General features: G+C 44.8%; 1 protein-coding gene, 1 non-coding gene and 1 pseudogene across 2 annotated transcripts in view; 1 reads left to right on the forward strand and 2 right to left on the reverse strand.

Annotated features, from left to right (window-relative positions):
- The window catches only part of LOC138242769 (zinc finger protein 271-like), a 735,173-nt pseudogene that overhangs the window by 494,115 nt on the left and 213,959 nt on the right, over window positions 1-27,099 (forward strand).
- Window positions 19,185-19,303, reverse strand: LOC138217004 (5S ribosomal RNA). The gene has a single exon (XR_011180717.1). It is a non-coding gene; the product is annotated as a 5S ribosomal RNA (ribosomal RNA).
- LOC138242767 (zinc finger protein 17-like) overlaps window positions 20,559-27,099 on the reverse strand; it is a 165,887-nt gene continuing 159,346 nt past the window's right edge. The window contains exon 3 of the mRNA XM_069198322.1: window positions 20,559-21,533. Coding sequence (XP_069054423.1) covers window positions 20,738-21,533 — 796 coding nt within the window. The 3' untranslated portion in view covers window positions 20,559-20,737. The remainder of the gene's footprint in view (window positions 21,534-27,099) is intronic.

Raw genomic sequence — 27,099 nt, forward strand, 5'->3', positions numbered from 1 at the left:
TCCACCTCTCTCCCTCTCTCTACCTCTCTACAGCACTACCTCTCTCTAACTCTCCCTACCCCTCTCTGCTCTCTCTCTCTCACTCTGGAGTTTATTTTCCAGACAGAAATCCAGCTCCGTCCCTCCTGTGGAAGATTGGTGATGCAGGATGAGAGCCCCTAACCGAGAGCACTGCAGCGGCAGGTTCTGTGGTCTGTTTCAAATCCGCCCGCGATGAGACACAGAGGAGAAATGAAGAGCCCCAGTTGCGCTAGAAAATCACCAGGGAAAGAGACTTTCAATGTAAGAAAAAAAAGTCGTTAGTAACAGACATAATATGTTTGTTTTGTTTTTTAATCGCTGCGATGTGTGACTAAGCTCATACGACTAAGAGTTGCCCCCTTTGTCTAGATCTGGTAACCTGCTCGTCGCTGGTGGGCCAGATCGTGTCCCCCGTCACTATACTGGTGCATTAGGACCCACGCAGACCGCAGGGTGAGCGCCCCCTACTGGCCCCACAGAGAGGGAGAGGTAGAGGTAGGGAGAGAGGTAGGGAGGGGAAAAGGGAGAGGTAGGGAGAGAGGTATAGAGAGGGAGAGGTAGAGGTAGGGAGAGAGAGGAGGAGTACAAATTCAAGCAGAGGCCTGAGTGGAGCACTGTCGTATGGCCCTGACATCAATCCCTCAACTCTCTGCATAAAGCAGTGTCTTATGGCCATGACATCCCATCTCCACCACTCTCAGTGGAAAGCACTGTCATTTAACCATGACATCCCACCTCCACCGCTCTCTACGTAAAGAAATGTCGTATGGCCCTGACACCCACCCCTCCACTCTCTGCGTAAAGCAGTATCGTCAGGCCCTGACATCCCACCCCCGCCACTCTCTGCATAAAGAAGTGTCGTATGGCCCTGACACCCACCCCTCCACTCTCTGCGTTAAGCTGTGTTGTCAGGCCCTGACATCCCACCCCCGCCACTCTCTGTGTAAAGCAGTGTCATATGGCCTGACACCAATCCCTCCACTCTCTGCATAAAGCAGTGTCTTATGGCCCTGAAACCCTCCCCTCCACTCTCTGCATAAAGCAGTGTTGTCAAGCCCTGACATCCCACCCCCGCCACTCTCTACGTAAAGAAGTGTCGTATGGCCCTGACACCCACCCCTCCACTCTCTGTGTAAAGCACTGTTGTATGGCCCTGACATCACACCCCCACCACTCTCTACGGAAAGCACAGTCATATAGCCCTGACACCCACCCCTCCATTCTTTGCATAAAGCAGTGACGTCAAGCCCTGACATCCCACCCCCGCCACTCTCTATGTTAACCCCTGTTAACTCGCTTGCTGAATGATCTCTGGTGAGATTCAAGAGGTGTTTTCTTCAACAGCCACTAAAAGTCTGATGACCTTCTCTGGATTTCCTGAATATGACGTAAAATTAGTTCAAATCATTTGGTAGTTAACAGAACAAAATGCTTTGGAGGTACATTTAAAACAGCAGAGCAACACTGTAGCACTTCGTGTGTGACTGAATTTAATTGTGTAAACCTGGCTCTCTATGAACACGAGCAAAGAGTTCTCACTCAACAGAAGACTGCGATGTGAGCACAATAATATAAGACATCTGGAGACACCAGAGATTGAACTCAGGACTTCATACATGAAAAGCATGCACTCTACCACTGAGCTACATCCCCTATGGCACAGATGGTGGAACTGACTTAAAGATGTGCATATGTTTACTGACCACAATCCACCCTTCATGAATAATTGAAATGAATAATTTATTTTTATATCCAGTCACATGGGCGACGGTGGTTGATTCTTCAACGGGGGAGTGCGTTTTCCTACCTCCTTACTCTACTGTCTTTCAATTATGTTTTCTTTGAAACCTTTTTGCATCTTTTAAGTGCTTGCGATTAAATTACGCATAGAAAAACAGCAGTACAGTTGATGTTCATGGACCGATGCACACAACTCCAGTAATAAAGCCCTGTCTGTAAATATTGTAGAAGAACATTAAAGGGCGAAACAACGCTCCAACCACGGGAATGGTAACAAGAAGGATCGTGTTCTTATTTAATATGTGCTTTTGAATTGCCTTGTCAATACACACAGGCTTTAGAGATGGACCAATTATTTACAGTGGTGTTTGTAAACAAAGATGGAACATGTTATTTCTATACCAGGAAGAAAGGAGCAGACTCTTAAACTTTAAGAGACAGAAACAGCACCTCATCACAGCTAACATTAATTAAAACAACATCGTAACAGAAGAGTGAAGCCTTGAGTGAATCAAATTAGTTTTTGTTGGTCGTCTGTGTCTTCATAACTTTGTAGGTGAGAGAGAGGATTGCGAAAATGTGCAGGTGGTTCTCAGAAGTGCGTTGGTGGTATAGGTTCCTTCAAATAACTGAGCCAGTGCATCCCCAAATCTTTTCAAGATGATCTGTGATTTCTGAGTTCTTGACGGATTCAGGCTCCTTCTCAGAGGTCCTTGCTCGCCAAATAACTTTGCATCTGAGGAAGAGCACCACGGAAAAAACCCAACTCAACAAGCGAGTGCGTTGGTTGCTCTTGCTCTTCATGCAAGGAGCTGTTTTTTTTTCCTCGCAATAATCATTATTAACCAGAAACAGCAGCACAGGTAGGTCGCATTTGTGATTATGTCACTTGTCTGCTTCAGCAAGGTCAATAAAAGACTCTGAAAGTAGTAAAGCAAAACTGAACTCAAAATCATATTAGGAATTCTGAGCGATATCTCCATACAGGCAATCCAATAAGAACGTTGAAATATTTGAATATCATCTATCTGTAGATTGCGCTGCTTTTTACCCAGAGTAAAACTATTGGATTGAAGGAATGCTAACCACTGGGTTTAAATGTATAGTTGTTATTTGGAGAAATCTGTAAACTCGTGATCGACAGTGCTGATTATTTTCCGGAGACGGAGCACTGATGACCTATCCGAGCTAATTGATAAAGCTCACCCAGTGGATACTCTAGCAGAACGTCAAAGAACATTCACCTTTGTACCCAAAGAAACCACAGGAACAACATCAGGAAGCACAATCAATTCCCCTTTTAAATCTTTCCTGTAAGGTATGCTATGTGAATTCATGAAGTTAATCCTCTGATCTCTTTTGATCATGAACAAAGTACTTCTGATGGAGAGCTATGTTCAAAGATTTAATAAGCTTTACCCCTGCCAACGATTCGGCGTGAAGAATTAAAAGTTTCACAGACAAAAGCAGCTCACCACCACAGCCAATATTAAATGTACTGTACTTGCCGGTACACTATCATGTGCACTGCCTCAAAAGTGATCTTGGCAGATGTTGTTCCCTACATAAAGCTGAACTTGCCAAAGAGAATTTCTGTTGAGAAAACAAAATATTTTTTCTGCCTTGATGTTAAGCCTGTCTTTTAGAAAGTCTATCTCTAAACACCTCCTGCAGCCTAACAAAAAGCACTTTTACTGATCGTATTACAGGTCTTAAAATATTGACATTTGGCAGCGGTGGGATTCGAACCCACACCCCCAGAGAGACTGGAGCCTAAAATCCAGCACCTTAGACCGCTCAGCCACGCTACCTTCTTCCATGTCCATCTTCCTCACATTGCTGGCTTGGACTGGGGGGCTTCAGCTCTTGTCGTCGGATCTAATGATATCATGACATGTGGAAGTGACTGCACCTTCATCTTCCGAGATGCTTTCAATAGCACAAATGCTACTTTCACCGGCACAAACATAGCAATAACGAAGGAGGTGGGATTCATCCTTTGTGCTGTTTGCAGGGATGTAACTCTATGTCGATCTACTGACTTGAAGAGCAAAAATCAAAATCCTCTGCTACTACTATTGCTTTTTTCATAGTTTCTTCAAATCCTTCATTTGAACGTCGATTTTGAAAGATATTGATGATAATACCACATAAATTGTGGTTTTCTTGTGATCGCCAATTTTATTCAAATACCAGCCTTTTTTACAGTTCCTTGCACGTTTCACAAGGTATAATAGCCCTCCTCGCATCCTCAGCTAACATATTTTAAAATTACAATAGATTATACAGCATGCATGTTTACATTTATATTAAAATTAAAGTAAATATACAAGAATACATACAGTGCTAACCCAATAATTCTTGTCAGGTTCTCCAAAAAATCTGCGTTGTTATTTTAACATGTTTCAGCTGAGGGTGCAACAGGAGTATAAATGAATTTTCCCGCCAGCCATTCAAAGACCAAATTCCATGAGTGAACATTATTTTCTCAGAAGTTGCCGGCATTGGACTTTGCCGGTGGTATTGAATTATGTCCACAACTGTTGTAGTAGTTCCTTCTTGAAATTCGACACGTGCAAAGCACTCGTAATATCATAGGTGTTAAAGTTCGCTGAGTCTATTCGAGTCATGGTGTGTATCCCTGCCTATCACTGGAAGACGGGTAGCTTTTTTACACTCAGATTCCAATCTTCAATGCTTTGTGTGAGAGCTTACATAACTTTCAGTTTCTCACATTTTCTGACGACTGTTCCAAAGGGGCACCCTGTCAATTCCGAATACTTTTCAAAAATCTGCCTGCATGTTTGATTATTGTCATTTCATTTCGAAAAAGTTCAATATTGATCATAACTAAAGAAAATAATGATCATGAACAAAAAAGGGATAAAGATGCGAGTCGCTCTTGAATCACAGCTGGGTGACACGGGCTTCTGTTCTGATATGGTTGTACGAGAAACAGGAGGAATCGCCAATCTCCTATAGAACATGAGTTGAATCAGGAGTCATTTTGTACACTCATGCATATGTCAATGCCTGACCTACATCGTAAAACTAACATTAAGTTGTCAGAGACATTCATTTATATACAAACAAGAGACAGACCAAGTAATAATTCTACATTAGTTCAGGTGGGTAAACCTGAACTAACTAACTAATAAACCTATTAATAATTCTACATTAACGTGTCCTACACTGATCAGACTAATTGACATGGTCTGATTCAGAGCCTGTGCAGTTCGTGCTAATTACAACAACGACAGCTCTGAACCCTCATCACCGAACTGGGCACAAGTTCAGCTGTTCTCCAGTTCTGTTACGCATGGTTTTTCATTGCAATTGAGTTGAGAGCTGGAGCTGACCTCCAGACAGTACAGTGTTTTGGGTAAGTTGTCGACGCATGAGGCTGCAGACAACTTACCCAAAGTGTTTTCTATAGCTTTCAGGTGCAGTTCATTTATATAAAAGAATGTAAGTGGTATAAACTCAACAAGCCAGATGGCAGTCGAACCTTTAATTTTCTGACACAAGGCCTAACGCGTTATTCATTACGCCACTGACCCTGCTATTATAGTGTTAAAAAAAAACGCGTTTTCTACATTTATGTCTGTTTAAAAATCATTAAAAAAGACAAAGGGTTTGTGTGTCGCGCTAAAATTCAGCTTCATTTGGAATGCAAATAAAAACCGTTTTGTTCCGAGAAATCATACGTTTGTCACATCCTTCATACTATACTTCTCTCTTGTATTAGTAAAGCATTTTGATTTAAACTGAGCAATATATTGTAACGCAACAGGGACTCAGGCGGGCACCCTCGCCGCATTAGGTCGGTCCCCCACCGTCGGGGGCTCGAAGCCGGGACTCCCATGTCTCTCTGCAGCGACCCAGCCCGGTGAGCTAAAGAGAGATCTCCCCACAACCCACGGGCACAATCACAGGGAAGGGTAGTGACGTCACCTGCTCTGGTACGCCGGCTCTTACACAGTGCCTGTCGGCCATAAGCGTTACACTATGAAAGGTTTCATCTATACACTTACACATAATAAGTATACGAATAAATACTCGGAAGAAGCCGCAGCTCAGGTATTAGAGAGATTTAAAATCAGATCGGAGGATTTAGAGTCCAGACTGCAAACCAACAGCTGACACAGGTCTTTTATAGAACCGTTTTGATCTCCTCTACTTTGTCCCCGTGACGTCATTGTCCTGCTCGCAGCCGAGCCCGACACACGTCTGGTTTCTGTCGCTGGGCGCATACCCTGCGGTCCATGCGGGTCCTGATGCCCCAGTACAATGACGGGGACGCTAAACTGTAAACAGGTGCCGTCCTTCGGCTGAGACGTAAAACCGAGGTCCTGACTCTCTGTGATCATTCAGGAGAATGGTGGTGGTGGAGGGGAGTCCCCATTACCTGTAAAGCGCATTGAGTGGAGTATCCAGAACAGCGCTATATAAGTGTAAGCAATAATGATTATTATTATTATTATGTAAAATGCAATAAAAATTAAAACAAAATATCAAACTTTGATTCAAAATAGATTAATATAAAACTGATAAAGCTAATGCTTTTTTCAGGGCTATATCTACTTTTTTTTTTAAAAAGCGAAGTCTGTCGCGACTGAAAGTTATAGAAGGTATACCATCGGGTGCCTACATATCGTGAGCGTCAGCCTCGCCCGTAACTGCGAGAAGGTTAAAAGCGCACAAGTGATTTGTCTTTTGTCAAAGTAACTGCCGGAGCAGTAAGACGCAGAGCACAATCCAGCAGCTGTAGACGATGTTCGGGGAAGAGCTAATTCTGTTTTCAGCACAGGGAGTGAGAATGAGCTCAGTCCGGCCCCCAGCAGAATCCATCCTGGTTTGGTTACAGTGAGTCTGAGGCTCTTTGGATTGTAACGTAAAAAAAACAATTGCTCACATCGTGTGACTTCCACGACAGGAAGGAAAGATATCACTTAAAAAAATCAGAACTGAAGATTTGGATCCGGGGCCTCATACTTATAAAATTATTAAAATAATAATTATCAAAATATCAGATTGTGTTTCTGCAACATTTCGTGCACAGTACGCCATTTTTATCTAAAACAGTCACAACGAGGGCTTTACACGCAGTCTGGGGTATTTTCCCCTTTTATATTTTTGCCACTTTATATCGAACCTGTTATACTCCCAGAAGTGCACAGTAGCTTGTACTTAATAAAAATGTACAATTCACCGCTGGTATAAACAGATGTGTGCCGTGTTTGCCTTTGTAAGCATTTGTTTAAAAAATAAGTTCACAATACGATAAAAACACAGAAAGCACAAACTTTATAATACAACGATACAAAATCAATACCAAATCATTATGCCAACTAAGTACCTATCCTTTGAAAACAGAGAACATCTTTATATCTACAAAAAACTTGACATTTGTATGTATTTTTGAATTACAATGCAGACAGTGTAGTCCCTTAATTCAAAGATCAGATCTTGGCCAAAACAAGACAATCAGACGTGGGCTGAATTCGGAACAGGAACCTCTACTTCGTCGTTTATTGAGCTTTTGATCAATGTCTGAATGAAACAGATTCGCTTTTTTAACTCCTTGATTAAAGTACACAAAAAGCACCTGCCTTCAATCCGGAATCAAACCAGCGACGTAAGGATTCCCTACTGATTCCACGACACTCCTCGGCTCTAACAACTGAGCTACCAAAGGGATGTCAGTATACTTTCTGGCACAAACTGCCCGATGTAGTGAAATGTTCCGGGTGATATAAATCCCACTTCGACATCAAGTTTACAACTTGAACTTTATTGCCATATTTAACCGGTACTGGTACAATGGAATTCTTACTTACAGAAAGTCTCTCGATTGTAAAACAAGTGTAAAAAACAAAACAAAGTGTTTTTTACTCGTTTCCTTAGTCTTGTTTACCTTGAATTTAAGCCACGAACCAGGATTCTACTGTATAAACTTCCAGGGATATTACAAAATGTTTGATGGGGCATCAATCATTCCAGGCGGAAATTGACTCCTTTTTTTCTCGAGGGATCATATTAAACATTTCATTAGTATCGAGAGGAGGATCACCATGAGACACAAAACAGTTTCTTTCTGTCTTTATTAGAAAGTAGCATTTGTGCTACATTAATAATATTTTCGTGGAAATAAAGAAGTTGTAAATTTTAAAATGTATATTTGAATCGAAATGTGGTTTTGAGTTAAATATTAGCGTGTTCATGTAATTAGTTTGTGTTTGTCATTACTATATATATATCACCATGTTACTAGAATTTGTAACTGAAGTTTACTAGTTGTGTTTTTTAATGATGATTAGACATTTGTTGATTACAATATTGTATATAATGTATAATTTGAACTACATATTTTTCAGGTGTGAATAATTGTATATTTTAAGAATACATTTCTAAAATAATTGGCTTTATTTACTAGTTTCTACACCTATAAAAATCTTTCTTTGATGTATAATAGACCTTTAAGTATATATGTATAATAGTCTTCTAAATGTATCCGTATAATAGAACTCCAACCATTTATGTATAATAAACATATAATCATAGATGTCTAATTGACGTATAACGCTATATGTATATTAGAATTTCATTCTAGACCAGTTACGGAGCACATTTACACGTCTAAGGTATGCGTTTAATAGTCGTATATTCTACATCGTTTGCCCACTGGGATGTGCCGATTTTAACTTAGCAAACCAAGATACACATTTCTAATGAAACCTTAATTAAAAGACAGTTTGTTTCTCGAAAGCGTGTTATGTAAAAAAAGAGAAAAACGAAAATATATGGATGGCAATCTTTCAAAGCTGAAGATTTTACTTTTGAAAAAACGACATTTTATGTATGCAGATGCATTCGCTGGTTTTAGAACTTTGCTGTACTTCCTGAATCATTTTCAGTATTATAAAGCGGGTGTAGATTTTTCTTTCAGGTTAGGACGCGAGTGTGTTTGATTTTCGTTTCACTGATTCTCATTGAAGATTTGGGAATTAACGACGAAAGAATCAGTTGCCTCGGAAAGCAGAAGGTTTGGTTCTCAACGGTATTGAAGACACGCCCATGTAGAGCAGCGTGTGATATTTGTACTATAAAAGACCAAGTGCTCAAAGTGACGTCTGCGTTTACCGTTTAGACTTTTCATCTCGGGCGCACTTTTAGAAAGCAAAGATAGAGCAGTTGTGTTGAATCACACTATGACAGCTGTCAGCAGAGTGGCGCAGCGGACGTGTGCTGGGCCCATAACCCAGAGGTCAATAGATTGAAACCATCCTCTGTTATGTACACTTTATGCACGATTGATAAGCACACCATCAATTTAATGAAGTGCATTAAAACTGTTTTTTTCTCTTGTGTGTATGCAAGCTTCACACTTAAGGTACTCTTTCATCTTTACCAATAGCAGATGCCCAAATGTATCTTTGGTTGTTCTGCGATCCTTCATAGTTTCCTCAATCCCTTCAAATGAACATCCATATCAAAGCAATTATGTATATATATATATTACAATTAAGGTACATATTAAAAATATCAACACACATTTGTATAATGCTCATTTAATAATGATTGTCAAGGATTGTCAAGTTCTCCAACAAATCTGTGTTCTAATTTTAAAATATTTTTGCTAAGGATACAACGGGTGTATAAATGAATTCTCCCAACAGCCAGTTAAAGAAAAATTCCACACGTGAAGATGGTTTCTTGGACATTGACTTAGGTACTTAATTGTTTACTTGTTGTAGTTGCACACGAGTAAAACACGAAGATTTCCTGCAACATTCAAGAGGGTTTGTGAAGAAATCCCTTCAATTTTTAGCAGAGATTATGTTTACATCATCACAATCTGAAGCGCGACCCTGAGTGCGTTTGACCCACCAGCCCTTTGTTTAACAGCTGATTTGTATTTTATCTTTCAGAAGTTGTATGAATTTCTTGAAGTTCAGAAACAACTTGTTCCAGAAAATAAATGAACACTTGCTTCAAAGTAAATCAAGATGTATGTGTCTCTTGCTGTGTGTGCTCTCATCTGTCCATCTCTCTCTCCTCTTCTCTCACTCTGGCAGTCTGTACAGAGTTTCTGAAGGAGATGTAACACCACTTGGAAAAGAAGAAAAATTCTCAGGAAAATTCTCAGGCAGAATAAAAAATCATTATTCTCTTCTCAGTCAGATTCACAGCTGGGAATTTTATGGATGCCTCTTTTGCTAAGAAGTGGGATATTCCTCTTGCTCTGCTTTCACCCCCTATCTGCATTCAAACGTTGGATGGGTCACCGATCGCTCCTGGACGCATTTCCTGGCAGACCATTCCCCTATCCCTTACTGTTGGTGCCACTCACGTGGAGGACATTTCACTCCTTCTCCTGGACTCCCCTGCTTACCCTGTGATCCTGGACCTTCCCTGGCTCAAGAAGCATGATCCCCACATCTCCTGGGCCAAGAATGAGATCATTGCCTGGAGCCATGCCTGTCGTGACAACTGTTGTCGTCCTCCACTCAAGGTTGCTGCTGCAGTAAACCCCTTGGAAGAGCACTCTATTACCCCCCCCCCCCCCCCATATGCACATCTGAAGCAAGCCTTTGACAAACAGAAAGCTCTATCGCTCCCCCCTCACCGCACCTATGACTGTGCAATAGATTTGCTTCCAGGAACACTCCCACCCAAAGGACGGATCTACCCTCTCACTCAGGCAGAGAATGAAGCTCTGCAGGATTATATCAAGGAGGCCTGAATTCTGGTTTTATTCGTCCCTCCTCGTCCCCAGCCTGTGCTGGGTTCTTCTTCATAGGGAAGAAGGACGGCTCCTTGAGGCTTGTATTGACTACAGAGGCCTGAACTCCATTACAGTCAAACATCCCTACCCCTTGCCTTTAATCCCAGCCACTCTGGAGTCCCTACGTGGAGCGTCCATCTTCTCAAAACTAGATCTACGGGGGGCTTATAATTTAATCAGGATCCGTGAAGGGGATGAGTGGAAGATGGCCTTTATGACCACGCACGGCCACTATGAATATCAGGTGATGCCTTTTGGACTCACTAATGCCCCGGCAGTCTTCCAATCCTTCATAAATGACATCTTTAGGGACATTATTGGAAAATTTGTTTTGGTATACTTGGACGACATCCTCATTTTTTCCGCTGACCCCCAGGAACATGTCCATCACGTCCAGGAGGTCTTGTCCAGACTCATCGACAACCAGCTCTACGCCAAGCTTGAGAAATGCATTTTTCATGCTTCTAAGATTCACTTTCTGGGCTACATTATTTCTCCTCTTGGAGTCGAGATGGACTCAGCCAAGGTTGCGGCTATCAATGTGCCTCGCAATTTGAAGCAAATCCAACGCTTTCTAGGTTTTGCCAACTTCTACCGGCGATTTATCCGGAACTTTAGCTCCGTTGTGGCACCCATCTCGGTTCTGACCCGCAACCGACCTAGTCTGGGTAAATGGAATCCGGAGGCTAACCAGGCATTCCTGCGCTTGAAACGTCTCTTCAGCCCCGCTCCTCTCCTACGGCATCCGGATCCCTCCCAGCCTTTCATTGTTGAAGTTGATGCCTCTGCCGATGGGGTTGGTGCAGTCCTCTCCCAGCGCCTCGAAGAGGATCACCTTCCTCATCCATGTGCGTTCTTTTCCAAGAAGCTCTCTCCTGCCGAGGTTAACTATGATGTGGGCAATCGTGAACTCCTAGCTATCAAGCTGGCCCTCGAGGAATGGAGACACTGGCTGGAGGGGGCTCATCACCCCTTTGTCATTATCACGGACCATAAGAACCTGTCCTATATTCAATCTGCCAAGCGCCTCAACTCGCGGCAGGCCCGTTGGTCACTTTTCTTCTCTCGTTTCAATTTTGTTATCACTTATACTCCTGGCTCCAAGACTGGGAGGGCTGATGCACTCTCTCGGCTCCATGACCCCCCAGACCTGGACGACACACCTGAACCAATCATCTCTCCCAACAGAATTGTGGCAGCGATTCATTGCTCCATTGAAGATCAGGTCAGGCGTGCCCTCAACGGAACTACAGTTCCTCTGTGCTGCCCCCCGGATAAGCTTTTCGTCCCGAACAACTTGCGTTCTGCCGTTTTGCAGTGGGGACATGATTCCCCGTTTGCCGGCCACCCTGGATGCAGACGCATTCTGGACCTCCTCACCAGGGACTTTTGGTGGCCTTCCATGCGATCTGATGCAGCAGAGTACGTCCGGGCTTGCACGGTCTGTGCCAGGAGCAAGACTCCACGCTCTAGGAAGGCTGGCCTCCTTCACCCCCTTCCAATCCCACACCGCCCTTGGTCCCACATAGCTGTTGACTTCATTACGGACCTTCCTAACAGTCAAGGTCATACAGTAATCATGGTGGTCTCCGATCATTTTTCCAAAGCAGCCCATTTTGTCCCCCTCCCAGCATTGCCCACAGCCCAGGAAATGGCATCTTTGTTTGTACAACAGGTCTTTAGGTTACATGGTTTGCCTGATGATGTTGTCTCGGACAGGGGACCTCAATTTATCTCGGCCTTTTGGAAGGCTTTCTGTCAAGCTCTAGGGACCCATGTATCTTTGACTTCTGGTTATCATCCTGAGGCCAATGGTCAGGTGGAAAGGACCAATCAAAGCCTCCTGACCTTTTTGAGAGCCTTCACCTCCAGCTCACAGGATGATTGGTCATCACTACTTCCCTAGGCAGAATATGCCCACAATTCTCTTACCTCCTCCTCCACAGGTCTCTCTCCCTTCCTTTGTTCATTAGGTTATCAGCCCACTCTCATCCCTATCACACCTCCAGTCACGGCAGTGCCGTCCGTGCAACAATATATTGCCAAACTGCGAAGGACCTGGAGAATGGCGAGGACAGCTCTTATTAAGTCAACCCAGCGCCACGCCAAATTCGCCAACTGACACCGCAGACCAGCCCCTCGTTTTCGGAAAGGACAGTTTGTTTGGTTATCTACACGGAACCTACCTATACATCAGCCTTCCAAAAAGCTTGGGCCTAGATATATCGGTCCCTTCCGGATTCTCTCCCGGATCACCCCGGTTACCTTCCGCCTTGCTCTCCCCCCTACCCTCAGAATCCACCCCTCATTTCATGTCTCCCTCCAGAAACCTGTTTACCGCTCGCCCCTTGCGGCTCCCAAACGTCGCCCGCCACCTCCTCGTCGCATTCAGGGGCGCCCGGCTTATACGGTCCACAAGATCAACGACTCCAGATGGAACCGCGGTACCCTTCAGTATTTAGTCGACTGGGAGGGTTTTGGTGCCGAGGAAAGATCTTGGGTTCCAGAGAAGGATAATTTGGACCCTACACTAATTGGCGACTTTCACAGGGACTATCCTGATTGGCCATCTTGGTCTCGGGAGCCGCCCGTGAAGGGGGGGGTACTGTCACGACCACCAGCCAGCAGAGATCAACACGTAAGCAAGCTAATCAGCACCAGCAGCGGATTAATACTAACAAGCGCCGCCGCGCGAGTTAACACACCTGCAATTGCTCTACCGTGCGGCACGCCAGGTTATTTATACCATTCTTACCTGATTCCCGTTGCTTGGTATTAAGTTCACTACTTGTGGCTCTGCCTAGCGTTCTTACCCCTCTTTTGCCTTCCTGGAATTCTGCCTACACCTTTTGCCTTCGGACTTCGGATCTCGTCACGCCCCTTGGATTGTTTGCTATCTTTGCCTGTTTTGGATTTGACCCTGTAGCTCTCTTTTCGACCACGATTCTGTCTCACGTTTTGGATTGTTCGCCACCAGTGCCTTTACCGGATCTCGACCCACCTTCGCTTTCGGACTACGACTAAGCTCCTGGATTTGCTCGGTACGCTTACTTACCTCCCTGCGACTCCTGCATCTGCATCGGATCCTTTACACCTCTACAAAGCAGTGTTACACACACTTTGTGGGGGGCGGGGGACCGCGTTCGCGCTCTGCCCCCGGTCTCTTGGGCGAGTACTAAATCTCACGGCGCCAGCCATCGGCCAGGAGACAAGTACAATATCGCGGGACAGGGGGGCCTCGTCATTGATTATTACATATGAGACGGGGATTAGGAGGAGACCCCGACTGATTGGTAAAGGGGAACACTAACACCAGAGTGACACCCCCGGCGTCTCTTTTTAGAGACGCCCTGGGATTTCTTAATTTCTTTGTGCAGCAAAGTGTCGCCATCAGGATGCTGGGGCATAAGAAAGCCACACAGACCGCAGGGTGAGCGCTCCCTACTGTTCCCAGTCACACCTCTTGCAGGAGCAACAGCAACCTGAGCTTTTCCGGGGGGAATCTCCCATCCGGGTGCCGGCTAGGCTCACACCTGCTGGGCTGCCTTGGGTGAGCCCAGTCAAGAGTCGCAGGGTGAGATCTAGTCACCGGGGAGAAACGATACAAGCGAAAGATTACTCGGCTCCCAGCACTTGAAAAGACCGACAAATGACTCATTCCCGCCGGAGCTGAATGTACCTGCATGTGTCGTGTCGTCTTCTTCCCCCGCCCCGCTGTGTTTGCTGTATTGTCTTTGAAGCCGGCCCCCGAGATGAGACGGGCTGTTCCTGTTCCCCAATTAACACTTTACAGGTGCCATTCCCCGGCATTGTGGCCATTGTCAGTGGTCACACGCGATAAGATAAGTTGGAGGAGAGCGGGGCATGCCCAGCGCCAGACATTCGAGGAGGGGGCTGTGCGAGGTGAGGTGAGGTGCGACACGCCGGAGCCCCGACGCTGCTAATGCGGAGCACTTGTTGAACTGGCATTGAAAGGACGTGTGGGCACGGAGCGAGCCTTCCCTGCGGCGGAGCGTGGAAACTTTCTCCCCGCGCTACAGGAGTTGTGTGCGCTGCAGCGGTTCCGAGAGAACAGCACAGAAGGCAGCAGACTCTGGAGAGCGGGTAAGAGACGGAGCTTTGTGGGCAGGCGAGCAGGCCCGTTTTTTTGGAAATTGCTGAAAAGGCTCCGGTGTTTGTTCGGTGTGTGGCAGGCGCACGACGCGAGCTTGCGTAGCGATCTCCCGGTCTGGTGTTATGCAAATGAGGCCGAATTGCGTCCCGGGACATGCTGCGAATGCGCATTGGCGACTGCAGATGTGTAGGAAACGGCGCGCTTGTTTTCTCGTTTTGCCCACCCTTTTGAGTGTTAGTGTGGCGTGTGAGTGTGTGAAAGAGTGGGCCCAGCAGGAGGCGGTGGCGTGCGGGGCGAGGAGCTGGCCTAGGCTGCGTGCTTTGTGCTGTGGGTGCGGGCCGCTTGCAGGGGCTTGTACAGCTCATACTTACCTGGCAGGGGAGATACCTTGATCATCCTGTAGGTGGAGTAGTTGGATTGTTTTCTTGTTTTGTGGAAGCAGTGTTTGTTTTGCAGTTTACGAAATGGCAACTTTTGGATCCCGCAAGAATGCTGTGCGTTTTGAGATTTTGGATGACCTCTTCATGGATCGTATGCAGTTTAGCAGAAAAGTGTTGCAGAAGGAACTTGGCTTTGAACCTCAGCACTTGGATTTCATCTTCGCTCTCCCAGGTCAGAAAGCATTTGAGGTTGTATTTACTACCTATCCTCTGTTTGAACAATGTGTGGATGTGTTTGAGGCAAAAAGAGGGAAAGTTCCTGCCCTTGAGAAGATCAACTTGCAGCCTCTGACACAGAGAGAGAGGAAAAAGGTGCATGTTGTTATGTTCTCGGAACTGGCAAAGACGGAGGACATTCACACCTGGCTTAACCAGTACTGCACCGTCCACCATGGAACTGAGGTTAGAGATGTTGACAGTATAAAAACAGGAGCAAGGAAATTCGAGGTTCGCTTGCTACCAGACAATGTAAATGGAGGCTTAAGGCACCTGCCCTCTACAATCCGGCTGGGCGCCTGCAATGGCTATGTTTTTTATGTGGGACAACCAAAGGTGTGTCGGCGCTGTGGTGCTGTGGGACACCTGGCATCGTCCTGCACTGTGAAATGCTGCAAGACCTGTGGCAAACAGGGACATTTAGCCTCTGACTGTTCAATGCTGCCAAAGTGCAATTTATGTGGCTCGGAAGGACACGTTTTTAAGAACTGCCCTCACGCCTACGCCAATAAACTCAAAATGAGAAAGGATGAGGCAGTGCTTGTTTCAGCCAAACCGGCCTGAAAAGCCAAAGCAAACAACAAGTCAAACATAGAACCCTTGTTGGACAAAGAGTCTCAGCCTCCAGCCAGGATCAGTCCTGCTGTGGCTCTGGGGCCGGTGGAAGAGAAATCCACTACGCCCCCACAACTGCAGACTGCACCAGACAAGCACGAGGGTTTGAAAACCCCCGAGAACAGCGAGGACCCCTCCCCCACTCCTGCTCCTCAGAACAAGGGCCAGTGTGGGGCCCCCCGGTGGAGCGGGTCCAGCGAGGATACCCAGGATTCAGCGGAGCTGCTTTTCTCAGACTCTGAAAGTGCTACAGATGCCCTCCTCTCCTCCATCCAGTCCATCACGGAGGATCTGCAACAGCTGGTGGGTGAGGGGGAAGAGGAGACTGGTGCATCGGCTGCACCCCTTTCCCCTCAGTGCTCCCAGGAGCTGGACTTGAGGAAAAGGAAAAATGACTCTGTTTTCTCCCCGAGCGAGGAGGAAGGAGAGCATGGCGATGGGGACAGCTGGAACCCCTCCACCCCTCCCTCTACCCCCTTCCTTGAAATGGACTCCGTGAACGCTTTTACTGCTGCCACCCTGATGAAGGCTCATTCAGAGGATGGCTGGTAGGAAATTGGTAAGAAGAAAAAGAAGAAGGTAACAGGTGAGACAGAAGAAAAATGTGTTTTGTAAAGACTGGTTCCACTTTCTTATGTAATATGGCTCTGAACATAATTTCTCTTAACACCAGAGGTATCAATGACAGAGTTAAATGCCAGTCTGTCTTTGATTACCTCCAGCAGAGAGAGGGAGATGTGTTGATGTTGCAGGAGTGTGCTTTAGCCTATCAAGAGAGGTATAAAAGCTTTGAAGATAGGTGGGATAAAGGGCCTTCTGTTTGGTCAGGGGACAATAACAACAGAGCCTCTGGCGTGGCCATTCTTTTCAAAGGACGGGCATTCAAATTGAAAAGTATTCAGAGTGTCATAGATGGCAGGTTGCTGTGTGTGGATGTGGAATGGGGGACCGTTAACCTGCGGCTAATCAATGTGTATTGCCCTACTGACGTGGGAGGAAGGGTGGAGCTACTCAAGGCACTCTCCCCCCTATTGTTATGTAGCACAGACGTGATAGTGGGAGGGGATTTTAATTGTATCTTAGAGCACACGGACAGGCAGTCTAGCTCGCCGATAAAATTGGATTCCAGCTCACTGGCCCTGCAAAACTTAGTTCAAGACTTTAAACTCTCAGACACATTCAGATGTATATATCCCACAACAGCAGGATATACATGGTCAGGGAGGAATAGCAGCTCCAGAATTGACTATTGCTTTGTCTCAGTGAGAGAGAAAGTTGTTGGGGTCACTCTTCAGCCTGTCTTCTTCTCAGATCATCAGGCTTTAGGGTGTAGAGTGGAACTCCAGGGCGGGACTATCTTTGGCCCAGGCCTCTGGAAACTCAACACAAAGCTGCTAGAGAACGAGGGGGTAGTATCCCGCTACAAGGAGAAACTATCACAGTGGCTGTCCTTGCAGTGTCTGTACGGGTCAGTAGGAGAGTGGTGGCTGAGGGAAGGAAGGCTGCTGCCAGACGGAGAGGAGTGCTAGCCAGGAAACAGAGGCAGCTGCAGCGTCACTACACGATGCTGCACAGTGGCTTCGATGTGCTTGAGGATATCAACCTTTTAAAAAAGGACATCCGGAGCATAGCCGAAAAAAGTAGTCGAGGAGTGCTGTTAAGAAGCTGAGTGCAGTTCTTGGAAGAAAATGAGAAGTGTACTCGCTTCTTTTTCAGGAAAGTGGTAGGCTCCAAGTCTGTCATGGAAAGTGTAGTTCATGAGGAGGGACGAGAGAGAACAGAGCCGAGTGCTATCCTCTCCTGCACCGAGGCCTTCTACTCAAGACTGTACAGCTCTACAGAGGTAAAGGATGAAGAAATTCATTTTTTTACCTCAAAGCTAGAAAACGTTTTGAGTGAAGAAGATAGGGAAGTACTTGAGAGGGATTTGACAGTAGAAGAGCTGAGACAGGCTATGGAGAGCTTACAGAAGGGGAAAACTCCGGGTGCTGACGGGCTCCCTAAAGAATTTTATTGCACCTTTTGGGATCTGCTTCAGGATCCGCTACTGCTCCTATTCGAGGAAAGCTATAAGACAGAATTGCTGCCTGACTCCTTAAGAGAAGGCACTATCTCTCTCTTGTTTAAGAAAGGAGCAAAGAATGACATAAAGAACTGGAGAGCCCTCATTCTGTTAGGCGTGGACACTAAGATCCTGTCCAAAGCCCTTTTCCTGCGCCTACAAAATGTAGTGGCCTCACTGGTAGGGAAAGAACAGACTTGTGGGATCGCAGGACGCCTGATGAGTGACAACCTGGCCTTGTTGAGGGATGTCTGTCTGTACTCAGAGGATCGCTCCCTTCCTCTGTGCATTTTAGGTGTAGACCTAGAAAAGGCCTTTGACCGCCTAAACCGGCAGTACTTAACATCGGTACTTGAGCACATGAAGTTTGGCCCCATCATGAGAAAGTGATTAACCTTCTGTACACAGGTAGCAACAGCAGAGTAATGGTTAATGGCAATAGATCACGCCCCTTTGAAGTCTGTTCAGGGGTGAGGCAGGGCTGTCCATTATCCCCCTTGTTATTCATTTTGGCTATGGAGCCCTTAGCCTGTGCCTTGCGCCAGGATCAGGCCATTAATGGGATACCAGTGCCTGGAAGTAGGGGAGGAGAGGTAAAGACATCTCTATACATGGATGATGTCACCCTGCTCCTCTCTGACAATGCCTCAATTAGCAGAGCTCTGCAGTACTGTGATCGTTTCTCTATGGCTTCCTCTGCAAAAATTAACAAATCAAAGAGTGAGATTTTTTGTCAGAACTGGAGGGAGCCAAAAGAAGGACATGACCTCAGGCTGCAAGAGAAGAGAATCAAGGTCCTGGGGGTGTATTTTGGAGAAGAGATGGGAACAGTAAATTGGCAGAACAAATTGCCAATCTTAAACAAAAAACTGATGCAATGGAAGGACCGAGACATCACCATGACAGGGAAGGTGCTGGTCATCAAAGCCGAGCTCTTGCCTGTCTTGAATAAGTGAATATATGTCTAGTTATATGAAAAACAAGTGGTTTATTGACTGATCTTCATTTGCAGATTTAGAGGCAGCTTCGATATTCGTTTTACAAACAGGGTTTTTTATATGAGTCACACACATGCCATAGCAACAAAACGTCTCTAGAGATGAGGCTATAGATCACCTTTCCATCCTCCAGGTTTTCCTCCCAAAGCCTACGGCACCAACGGCGACCTCTGCTGGCCAAGAGAGCAAAAGCTTGCAGCACCTGGTATTCCCAGGCGGTCTCCCATCCAAGTACTAACCAGGCCCAACCCTGCTTAACTTCCAAGATCAGATGAGATCATGCACATTCAGTGTAGTGTGGCCACAAGCGAAAACCATGGCGCCTGACTCGCTACTTGAAGCTGTGTGTGGCTGGGGCTCCGTGCCCCCCCGAGCGGGACTGAAGGATTGTTCATTTGCAATTCTTTGGAAAGGAGCTTCTTTCGAAATCAATGCGTGCCTGGATTTTTCGCGAATGTGCTCCATTCTGTTCGCTTGTCCCGAGCTGGATAAGGACAAACAGGTATCAGCTTGTTCCCTTCTCCCACCCCTCTCTGTGTACAGTAGAGACACCTGTTCTGACTGGAGGAGCTCATCCAACTGTGTCTGGAGAGAAGCCAGGGTATCAGCTTGTTTCCCCCTCCAACCCCTCTCTGTGTACAGTAGAGCAACCTGTCCTAATTGGAGGAGCTTGTAGACATCCTCTCACGAGCAGTCAGTCACAAAATGATTCTTTGATGGTTATTAAAAGACCGACCCAGCGGGATAACTCAGCAACGCACACACACGGATACTAATACATGAGAATACATTTATTATTACATAAAATGTGCATATCAACATAACAGATCTTATAGTGAGGGTTAGCAGAATACAAAAGGTATATATTCAATCACGAAGAGTTACAAACCAAGAGGGACATACATTCTGTATATCATTCATTTAGACCGTTTTGTAAATGAACTTTGTCACAACTTGTACATGTGATACTCAAAAGCAAGTACATGACTCATAGGAATTAAACTTATATCAACTGGCGTTGAGGTAACAATTGAATTCTCGAGCTGTAATGCAGAATGTTGAATACTCATCCCCTCTGTGGGGATTCAGATCTCCTGCGGACGCAAAGAAACAGTGGCAGGCTGTTGCTGTGTCCAATCGGCGCTCTCTGGCCCGGTGCAAGGCAGTGCTGGTTCGACGTGAGAGAAGGAGAAGGAGAAGGAGTAGAGAGATTTCTGCTGCGGTGCGCTGCTGATGCTCTCTGAAGACCGGCAAGTTAGCGTTGGCTGAAACTAACAGAGTTTGCACACAGAAAAGTCACAATCTTTAGACAGGAAAAAGACTGGAGGAACTACGGTCGCTCATTGGTTGAAAGATCCATGGGCATTCGAGAATCATTTTGTGACTTACTGCAACAATTAACAATTGTCCCATTAAATGCACAAACCACTACATTTATTGATGCCTTGTGAGAGGATGCCTACATTTATTGGTGCCCCTGTGAGGATGATTAACCATGAACTCTGACCTTGGGGTTGTAAACCATTTGGGATGAGACTCTCCCTTGGAATCTCCCAGACAGTGAGGCACCAGAGATGACCATTTGTTAGGGTGGTTGATGTGTCTCAGCATTGGGAGTTGTTCCTTATCAGAACACTCTATCAGCTAGAAAAACACCTTAAATGTGAACCAAATGGAATGACCTCTCTGTATCAAGCACCACTTGAGATGAGGGAGAGAGAGACTGGCAAAGGAGCAGCAAGCTTAATTCCTGTATTTTAATAAACTTTGCCGCTTCAACGGTTTCTCTCCTGTGTGAATGCGCTGGTGGGTTATTAAGTCACGTGATTGACTATAACTCTTCCCACACTGACTGCAGCTGAACAGTCTCTCTCCTGTGTGAATGCGCTGGTGGATAATTAAGCTACTTGACTGACTAAAACGCTTCCCACACTGACTGCAGCTGAACGGTCTCACTCCTGTGTGACTGCGCTGGTGGATAATTAAGCTACTTGACTGACTAAAACTCTTCCCACACTGACTGCAGCTGAAAGGTTTCTCTCCTGTGTGAATGAACTGGTGGGTTTTTAGATGGTCCAAGCGACTGAAACTCTTCCTACACTGACTGCAGCTGAATGGTCTCTCTCCTGCGTGAATGCGCTGGTGGGTTTTTAAGTGACTTGACTTACCAAAACTCTTCCCACACTGACTGCAGCTGAACGGTCTCTCTCCTGTGTGAATGCGCTGGTGGGTTTTTAAGTCACCTGACTGACTAAAACTCTTCCCACACTGACTGCAGCTGAATGGTCTCTCTCCTGTGTGAATGCGCTGGTGGGTTTTTAAGTGACTTGACTTACTAAAACTCTTCCCACACTGACTGCAGCTGAACGGTCTCTCTCCTGTGTGAATGCGCTGGTGGGTTTTTAAGTCACCTGACCGACTAAAACTCTTCCCACACTGACTGCAGCTGAATGGTCTCTCTCCTGTGTGAATGCGCTGGTGGGCTATTAAGCTACTTGACCGACTAAAACTCTTCCCACACTGACTGCAGCTGAAAGGTCTCTCTCCTGTATGAAGGTGCTGGTAGGGCTTTGAAATGCTAGACTGACAGAAACGCTGCTTCTCCCCGTGCCATAATTGCAGTTTGTCCACTCCATCTGAGCAAGGCCTTGAGTGATTCTTCCTCATCCTCTGCTCGTGCTGGGGTCTCTTATTCTGCAAATGCTCCATGGAATGGCCTTGCTCTATGTGATGAAACTGAGATTTGTTTTCTTCATTATGTCCCCCAGTGTGAATCATCTGGGGCTCTCTGAGACTTAAACCGTCCAGTTTATTCAGTTGTTCCTCTCTTTGCCCAAGAACAGACATACTCTCCAGTTCATTAAAACTTTCAAAAATTTTCTCAGTAACCAGATTATTAAACCTGTGTGTAAAGTCAACAGAATCTAAGGGATCATATGATTGTTTTAGACTCTGCAATGACAGTCTCTCTACTTGAACAGAACAAGGCCTAATTATTATCAAGCCCTGTAGGAGCTGTTGTTGCTCCTCCCTGTACTGACTCTTCTCTGAGTACTGTGACTCAGTACTGTTCTCTTCACCAGGTACATCACTCTGCTGCTCTGCAGGGTCAATTGACTTGGGATCCATATCCTGCTCTGTAAGATTTAAAACATCCAGTTTTTCACCGTGCTCTTGTACACACGGGGTTAATACAGATAATATTCCAGAGGAGTCAATACAGACACAGACCCTGGACGACAGTAATACTTAAACCAATTAAATGTTTATATACACAATCATTAGTATACTTATAAAATCTAGACCAATACAACGTAAATACAATATTTATAAATGTTGTTTCCTAATGACGTTGGAGTACAAATTGATTCAGTGAAACAATTGTTGAATGTGAACGAGGTGTTTTCAGCACCGTAACCGGACAAAACAATTCAGTTTCCAATAAAGAATCCCGTTGCTACATCACAAATGTCTGTCCCACATCACTCTGCATCTCTCCACTATACTCTCACCTCTTTCAGAAAGTTTGATGACGGTTTGATACTTTGTTAGAACGCGTACTGATAATGACAAAAATAAAGTTTGTTGTTTAAAACAATCTCACCATTGAGTTAATTATAGACATTGTTTTTTAACACACACACTCTGACTTCATACAAGTCACCACACTGACCTGAGAGCTGCAGTTCCGTGTCCATTTCTTCTTTTATTTCTGCAGTGACTTCACAGGGAAGCGTGTGTCCAACACGATCTGTCTGTTCCTGATCTCCTTCTGCTCCCGACTCCTTCTCCCTCAGCTGCAATCTCCACTTCTGGCTCTCGTTTTCCTTCTTCAGCTGCGCCATTTCACTCCCGACACTGTCCTCCACACACTGCGTGATTTTAAACACGGCCCGTCTCACCAGGATCTGGGAGACGCTGCGGAGTTTGTCTTGAAACTCGTCCTCAGAGTCCGAAATTCTGTTTCCAAAAACTTCTGCCACTTCATACACGATCGATTTGAGCAAAACGTGCATGAACGAGTCAAGCTGGGTTTGCAGATTTAACAAGCACTCCGCCATCCTTCTTCAAGAGTAGGTCAGAAACAAAGGCTGACTTGCGATTTAAACAGAACAACTTCTTTATTTTTATTCTTCACAGATTCTGTTGTCAGGTCTGTGCTCTGTTCAAGCATAAACACAATCGACAAGACGCTACGTTTTCAGGAACTGAAGTTATTAAAAAAAACAACTTCCTTCTTTATCTAAAGAAAATGATTCACTCACCCCCACGTGGGTGAAATATATGCAGTGTCGCGCAGTTTGAAGACGTCATTCGTTAGCGTGGCGGCGATTTCAAGACAATCGAGAAGCGGAGCTGAGAAAGAGGAATTTCTTCAGCCGGATATAAACGTCACTGCACCTCCTATCGCCACCTAGTGAAGAGGAGTGAATCACCTGCGACTTGCGCCGTTCGTAACTGTGAATTTTGTGAAACGGAACAGATTCATTTTTTTGCCCTTCCACAACTCTCTTCCCCAACGAAAACGTCTCAAGCGGATTTTTGTTCCACATCTCCCTGTGCAGGTTTTTGGTTAAAGAAAAAAAAATCCGTCATTTTCTTGCAATCTGGCAGAATTTCTTCTGCACCAATAAGCAAGATTTGTATTTCATATTTCGCAAATTGTATGAATGTTGTTGAAAAACAAGTTATTCCAAGAAAGGAAGTAAATACTTGCATGAAACTAAATCAAGCCCTATGTGATTGTCCTTAATTATACTGTAACGCTAACAGCCACCATTGAGTGTGAAAGCCGGCTTGCCAGAGTGGTGATGTCACCGCCCTCCCCTGTGATAGCAGGGGCTGCAGCCACTGGGCTGAAGGGAGATCTCTCTTTAGCTCAACTGGCTGGGTCCCTGTTGAGTGACGCCAGAGTCCTGGGTTTGAGTCCCCGACAGTTGGGGGCCGAGCTGATGCGGTGGCGGCGAGGGCACCTACATGAATCCTGTAGTGTTACAATACATTCTGTATGACAAGACAGGAAGAAAGGGACCTTGGGATTTTGGACACAGGATTTCTTGTTTACTGAGAGAAGTTTTAACCATCTGGCAGTTTTCATGTCCAAGGAGCTCATTAGGTGAGGTGAAGTGGAAAAATATTTCTTGCTCTGAATCCTAACATTTTTATAGGAGGTATTCTAGGACTTCTCGCCTCAGATAAAACTGCCAATACATCAGTTATTTCTACTCCATCAATAGCGTCAGTGTTATTGGTACTGAGTGCTAAATGTAGGTCCTGTCATATACAAAAAGTCGAAAGTTTCAACTGCATTCAACTGATAAAATTCGATAAAACTGAAAAGTACATCCGAAACAAATTTGCACATTTTTTTTTCGGATCCAGAAGAGCATCATCATGAGACTCAAAACATACCTGTTTTTTTTCTTCTTTCCAGGTGGAAGGATTATTCAGATGCAAACATCGGTCCAAAATTAATGTACTCTCTTATCGCTGTTGCTTCTTCAAATCCTTCAACTGAACGCCGATATTGAGGGATGATATCATACGAATAGTGGTTTTCTTTTTAAAGCAAATTTTATTAAAATATGAGCCTCTATTACAGTTGTCTTGTATGTTTCTCAAGGTATAATAGTTCCCTTTGCACCCTCAGCTAAAATCTTCAAAAATACAACAACATTTATATAAATATATTGAACAGCATTTATTGTTACATGTATATTAAAATTAAGGTAGATATACAAAAGTATTAAAATACAAATATACAGTCCTGACATACTCATGCTGTCCATTTGTCTTTTTTGCTTGTCACATTCTCCAACAAATCTGTGTTGTAATACTAAATATTTTACTTAACGGAGTATAAATGAATTCTCCGGCCAGCCATTCAAAGATCAAAGTCCATGGCTGAATACAATTTCCTTGAATGTTTATCATAATTGGCTATTCCCAGTGATATTGACTTATGTGCTCAATTGCATACTTGTTGTAGTTGGACACACAAAACAACTGCATTTCCTGCAAATATTAAGTGGGTTAAGGTTTTGCTAAGAAAACCAATTAAGTAGAGATGAGGTTTACATCCCTGGGTGGGTTCAATTCACTAACATTTCAATTAACAGCACCAAGAGACTAACGTGTGTTCTTTTTCTCCATTTGCGGGCTTTTGGTTAAAAAAAAAGAAAAAAATTCCAGCCTACGATATTTCTTTTACACTTATAAGCAAGATTTGTATTTCTGAATATTTCTGTATGAATTTCTTGAAAAGCAAGTTGTTACAGAAAGGAAATGAATTAAGTCGCACGTGCTCATCCATAGTGATATATTCTATAAGAAAAGACAGGAAGAAAGGCACCACTAGGATTTGAAGTCCGGATTTCCTGTTTAATAGGCAAGCACATTAACCAAATAATCAAGGTGCCATCAGAGTATTAAGAGTGCATCAACTGCTCCCTCAAGAAGGTCAACACCAGGCAGGAGGGTCAGGTCTGTCCAGCACCAGAGCAGGATTTGGTTTCTCCAGCAATGCTGGGCTACTAGGAGTGATGCTGGTACGACCTTAATCAGAGTCAATCGTCTCATGTTGGTACTGCAGTACAAACACAGAAGAGCTCAGACTGGAGCTGCTGAATTCACAACTTCCTGGCCGGATTCCAAGGAATATTAGAGCCGATGTCTGGCAATTTGAAGGAATAAAGGAGCTGATGTCTGGGAATTCTGAGGAATACTGGAGCCAATGTCCAAGGATTCAGGGAAATACTGGAGCCAGTGTCCTTGAATGTGGAGGAATACTGGAGCCGAGGTTCACACACCTCTATCCATTTACTAACTTCCTGTACTGCAGGTTCAGAGGCCAGTGACTCCTCTACGTGCACTCAGGCTACCAGACTCTCCTCTGGCCTTCCAGTCTTTACGTCTTCTCAGAATTAAAAGACCAGCTGTCCATTCTAGCTCCTGACAAATGTGCTTCATTTCAGTTTTTAGCTTTTATTATCCATTTTATTTTATTTTTTGCCTTTTCAAGCTACTATGCAACTGCCTAAAGTCACTCATTAAAGAACATATCTAACACTTCTAGCAGTTCTAGGTCATCTCCTTTGCTATACGCATGTATAAGGTAAAAAACTACTTTTGCACTGAACTAAACTAAAATCCACCTCTATAATTACACTTCACACAAAGACAGTTTAGACAAGAGAATCCCACTTCTAAAACAATTACAGAGAAGGGATTAAGCTGATATAATTAAATGCACTTTGTTCCCTGGCAGAGCTGTGGGGAAGAGCTAAAATAAAGAAAATAGGGTTAAATGAATATTTACCAATAATGGAACGAGGTGCCTTTCTTCCTGTTTTGTCATACAGAATGTATTGTAACACTACAGGGTTCATGTGGGCTCCTATGCTGCCACCACATTAGGTCAGCCCCCAACCGTTGGGGACTTGAACCCGGGACTCTGGCGTCACTCAACAGGGACCCAGCCAGTTGAGCTAAAGAGAGATCTCCCTTCAGCCCAGTGGCTGCAGCCCCTGCTATCACAGGGGAGGGCGGTGACATCACCACTCTGGTAAGCCGGCTTTCACACTCAATGGTGGCTGTTAGCGTTACAGTATAATTAAGGACAATCACATAGGGCTTAATTTAGTTTCATGCAAGTATTTACTTCCTTTCTTGGAATAACTTGTTTTTCAACAACATTCATACAATTTGCGAAATACGAAATACAAATCTTGCTTATTGGTGCAGAAGAAATACTGCCAGCTGGCAAGAAAATGATGGATTTTTTTTTCTTTAACCAAAAACCTGCACAGGGAGATGTAGAACAAAAATCCGCTTGAGACGTTTTCGTTGGGGAGGAGGGTTTGCGTTTCACAAAATTCAGTTACGAACGGCGCAAGTCGCAGGTGATTCACTCCTCTTCACTAGGTGGCGATAGGAGGTGCAGTGAAGTTTATATCCGGCTGCAGAGACTCCTCTTTCTCAGCTCCGCTTCTCGATTGTCTTGAAATCGCCGCCACGCTAACGAATGACGTCTTCAAACTGCGCGACACTGCATATATTTCACCCACGTGGGGGTGAGTGAATCATTTTCTTTAGGTAAAGAAGGA

The sequence above is a fragment of the Lepisosteus oculatus genome, chromosome 14, assembly GCF_040954835.1.
Source record: "Lepisosteus oculatus isolate fLepOcu1 chromosome 14, fLepOcu1.hap2, whole genome shotgun sequence".
NCBI classification, from domain to species: Eukaryota; Metazoa; Chordata; class Actinopteri; order Semionotiformes; family Lepisosteidae; genus Lepisosteus; species Lepisosteus oculatus.